We start from the raw sequence: 3,762 nt of genomic DNA on the forward strand, positions 1-3,762 counted from the left end.
TTTCGTTTGATTAATTATTTCATCTAAAACCTTATATATGAAATAAAAACTCAAGCACGGTTACGAATTATGTGGTATATCAGAATTTCCAATTATGCATAGGGAAATATTTCAAATAAATAAACAAAACATAAAAAAAAACTAAAATAAGATAAAATAAATCTACTAAATAAACCTACCTAATAAAATAAATCAACCTAGTAAAATAAACCTACCTAATAAAATAAAATAAATCTCTACCTACCAAAATTTACCTAAATTGGATTTTTTTCTATTTTTCAATTTGTTTCCAAATGTGGCTGCTCACTGTGGTGGGTGCTCGGTCAGGGGTTGCAGCCCGGCGCGGCAGAGGAAACCTGGCAGCAGGGGGGCTCGGCGACCGGCTCCGGCGAGCTGCTGCGGTGGTGTGATCGCGGAAGTGCAGGACCGGCAGTGCTGGGCAGGAGCAGCGTCTGTCGCTGGTCGGAGCAGAGACGGAGCTGTAGGGCGGAGTTTCGGCTCACGGACAGAGCAGGGAGGAGCAGAGCAGCGGCAGCGTCGCAGACAGGGGCGACGGTTGCTGGGCTGGGCGGATCGCGGCCAGAGCAGGAGCGGCGGCGGCGACGAGCGGACGGAGAGCTGCAGATCTGACTCGGGTCCGACTCCGGCGAGACAGAGCAAAGGCGAGCGGAGCAAAGCAGCAGCAACGTCGCAGGTAGGGGCGTCGGGCTACCGACGACTTCGGGGGAGCGGATCGGCGGCGGCCGGCAGAGGTGGCGCGGGGACAAAGAACACGAACGGAGAGCCGAAACAGCAACGGCGGAGACCGGGTAGGGCGACGGCGTCAAAGCGGAGGCGTCTTCGCAGGGGTGGCGGCGTTCTGTTCGGGACTTGCTGGCGGGGCGTCGAGCTCGCGGGCGACGGAGGGCTCCGGCGACAGGCGAGTCGGCGGTGTGGGCGTCGCAGGGGAACGGCGGCGGCTGCGGCGGTTCGACGAAGGATCGAGCGCTGCGACGCGGAGGTGAGGAGCAGCAGCGGAGGGCAGAGCTTGGAGAAGACGAACAGTAGCTATTTTCCTTTTTTGTCTTTTTCTCTCTCTCCCTCTCCGTTGGTCGGTCACTTCTTACGTCTTCTCCCTCTGCTCTCTTTTTCTCTGCAACAGATCAGCAGAAAGGACAAAAAGCCTACTGGCCGGTCCCTTTTCCTCGGAGAACCGAAACCCTTTTCACTTCTTCTTCTTCTTCTTCTTCTTCTTCTTTTTTTGACTTCTTGACTTTTTGTGTTTTTTTTTCGACGAAGAGAAGCCCTCCTCAATGTTCTTCTCTCAATGGCCGTATATTCAATGTGTGGCTTCCTCCCAAAATCCTATACGACTAATTTATCTTAAGCATCACAGATCAGGGTTTAATTTTTTCAAATCAATATCCATGAAGATTTCTTTTTTCAAATACAATATTTGCTTTTTCAAACACAATATTTTCTTTTAAGAACGCAATATTTGTTAAATAAATCCGTAAAATCTCCCAGATGATATGGGCTTAGGCCGATTTACTCATTTCGTGGGCTTAGCCCAACTTATCAAATTAAAGTTTATGAAGCATCAATTCAAACACATCCGTCACCGGCCCAATGTCAATGCAAATTAAAAATAAATGCATATAAAACTATATTCTTATGTAATTAACTAATTTTTTAGGGATAAAATCAATCCTAATTTTTTAATGCAATAAATGATTAAACGGGTCGCCAAAATTTAGGTGTCAACAATACCATAAATCAACATAACAATAAGCAATCCATAGATTCTGGACTCAACTTTGAAGAGGCAAAAACCATAATAAATGAGGCTAGATTGGGGCGTTCTATGTCTTGTTGGAAAGATATTTGAATCATCTTCGAATGTTGTGAAGACATTGAACATGAAAAAGCATAACAATTAGGTCGTTCCAAGGCAAACATCTAGACAATCCAATCAAGGATCTAAAATTGAAGAACAACATCATTCAAGCAATCAATCATCTGGAACCATAATCAATCATTCATATACATTCTAGATCATCTTAAACATCCTATAATAGGCATAATCATCACCAAACAACTCTAGGTGCGAGCTCTAGCCTCGATCTCCTAATGAGATCTCGCTTCATCGAGCTGGGGATTAGGCGTTTACCTCTGCGCCATTTTCAATGAAACGAACTCGATCAAGCTACAATCAAGACACCACAGCAACTCAAGGATGTTGAAGATCATCAATGGAACACCAATACACTAGAATAGGTCAGATTAGTGTCGATTGGCCATCGGTTTGCGGCTGGGCAAAATCGGGTCCGGTTGGACTCAGTTTGGATCGCCAATGAAGAAACAACCATCGAAGCTCGTCTAGTGGCTCTCCAATCAAACCCCAACCAGTAAAGGATCGGGATCGACAGTGGTTAGGCTTCCAAGGGTCCGCTACAAGCTGCCGAACATAAAGGTTGAAACCACTGGGCTTAATACCAATGAGAATGTCGGTCTTCAATGCCGTGAAGAGTAGCAGCTTGCGACGGAGGGGAACTGAGGATCGCCAGGGGTGGTAGCGCTACGTCAAGGATCATCGGCGTGAGGCCAGTACTAGTAGTGAGATGCGGCTAGGCGCAAGTGAAAGGAGAGAGAAAGAGAACGGTAGAGAGAGAGAGAGAGAGAGAGAGAGAGAGAGAGAGAGAGAGAGAGGGGTAAATCATTATCACCCTCTCAAAATTTACATCTATTAAAGATGGCCTCACTTCACCTTTTCCTAAGGTTCATACCTCTCATGACGGGTTTATTTATTGTCTACGAGTTGTTTAAGACAATCTAGATGATAGTTAAGAGTCACCACTAGCCTCGCTTTTAGGGATTAGCTAGAAAATCCAATCAAGGGTTGGGAGTAGTCACTCGATATCTACACAACCAGATATTCTAAAGTTCAAGGACTTAGGTTATATTAATATTTCTATTAATGCCCTTTCGGTACTTAACAAAGGTGTCCATGCATTTCTTTTTACTTTTTCGTGCAAATAAGAAATTGACTAAATGATCATGTATGGATGGTCAATTTCATGCCATTCTATTTCTATTTAAGGAGAAAATGAAAGAAAACAATCAATTGAAATTTAAGGACAATGCGATAAGTAAACACTCAAAACTATTCGAGGAAAACGATAAATCTAACATCCAATTCTAAAACAAAAGGTCAAGCAAAAGAAAGGAACCCACAACTCATTGTGCATTTATACAACACAAAACAACCCAAACATATATCAGGAAATGAATAGTACAAAATAGGTTCGGATTGGACATCGACCATTTGTCGTCTTCACATCTTCAAGAGTGCCACCTCCATAGGCCAATTCTAATTATAATCTAATACTAAGACTAGAATGTTTATAATATGAAGAAAAGGAATGCACAACAAATGGACAAAAGCAATCATGGTCGAGAAATCAAGCCAATCTATTTAACTAATTAAACATGGCCTCAAGAAAAGGTAATGAGTGAAAGATGCTAATTAGGCAATCACACGTCTTTGTGAGAATATGTGTGTAAGCATTTATTTTACAGAGATATCATTAAAAAAAGTCATTGATAATGGAGAAGGTAATGAGTGAAAGATGCTAACTAGGCATAGAAAAACAATCAGGCTTTTATTGTAGAAATTTAGGTTGGATCATCCCTAAAGATAATCTCAAGTTGAGAGAAATTTCCTTCACAAGTCCAACTAACTTGCCAGTATAAAATGATGGCACACTCAGGACCATTTTCAGA

General features: G+C 43.0%; 1 protein-coding gene across 1 annotated transcript; it reads right to left on the reverse strand.

Moving 5' to 3' along the window:
* Positions 1-323: 323 nt before the first annotated feature.
* Positions 324-2,772, reverse strand: LOC120287103 (serine/arginine repetitive matrix protein 1-like). Its single transcript, XM_039299785.1, has 2 exons — positions 2,766-2,772; positions 324-1,132 (listed from the first exon to the last, which is right to left on the reverse strand). The coding sequence occupies exons 1-2, from the start codon at positions 2,770-2,772 to the stop codon at positions 324-326; spliced, it is 816 nt and encodes a 271-aa protein (XP_039155719.1).
* Between the last annotated feature and the right edge of the window lie 990 nt (positions 2,773-3,762).

The sequence above is a fragment of the Eucalyptus grandis genome, chromosome 8 (genome assembly GCF_016545825.1).
Source record: "Eucalyptus grandis isolate ANBG69807.140 chromosome 8, ASM1654582v1, whole genome shotgun sequence".
Classification (NCBI taxonomy): domain Eukaryota; kingdom Viridiplantae; phylum Streptophyta; class Magnoliopsida; order Myrtales; family Myrtaceae; genus Eucalyptus; species Eucalyptus grandis.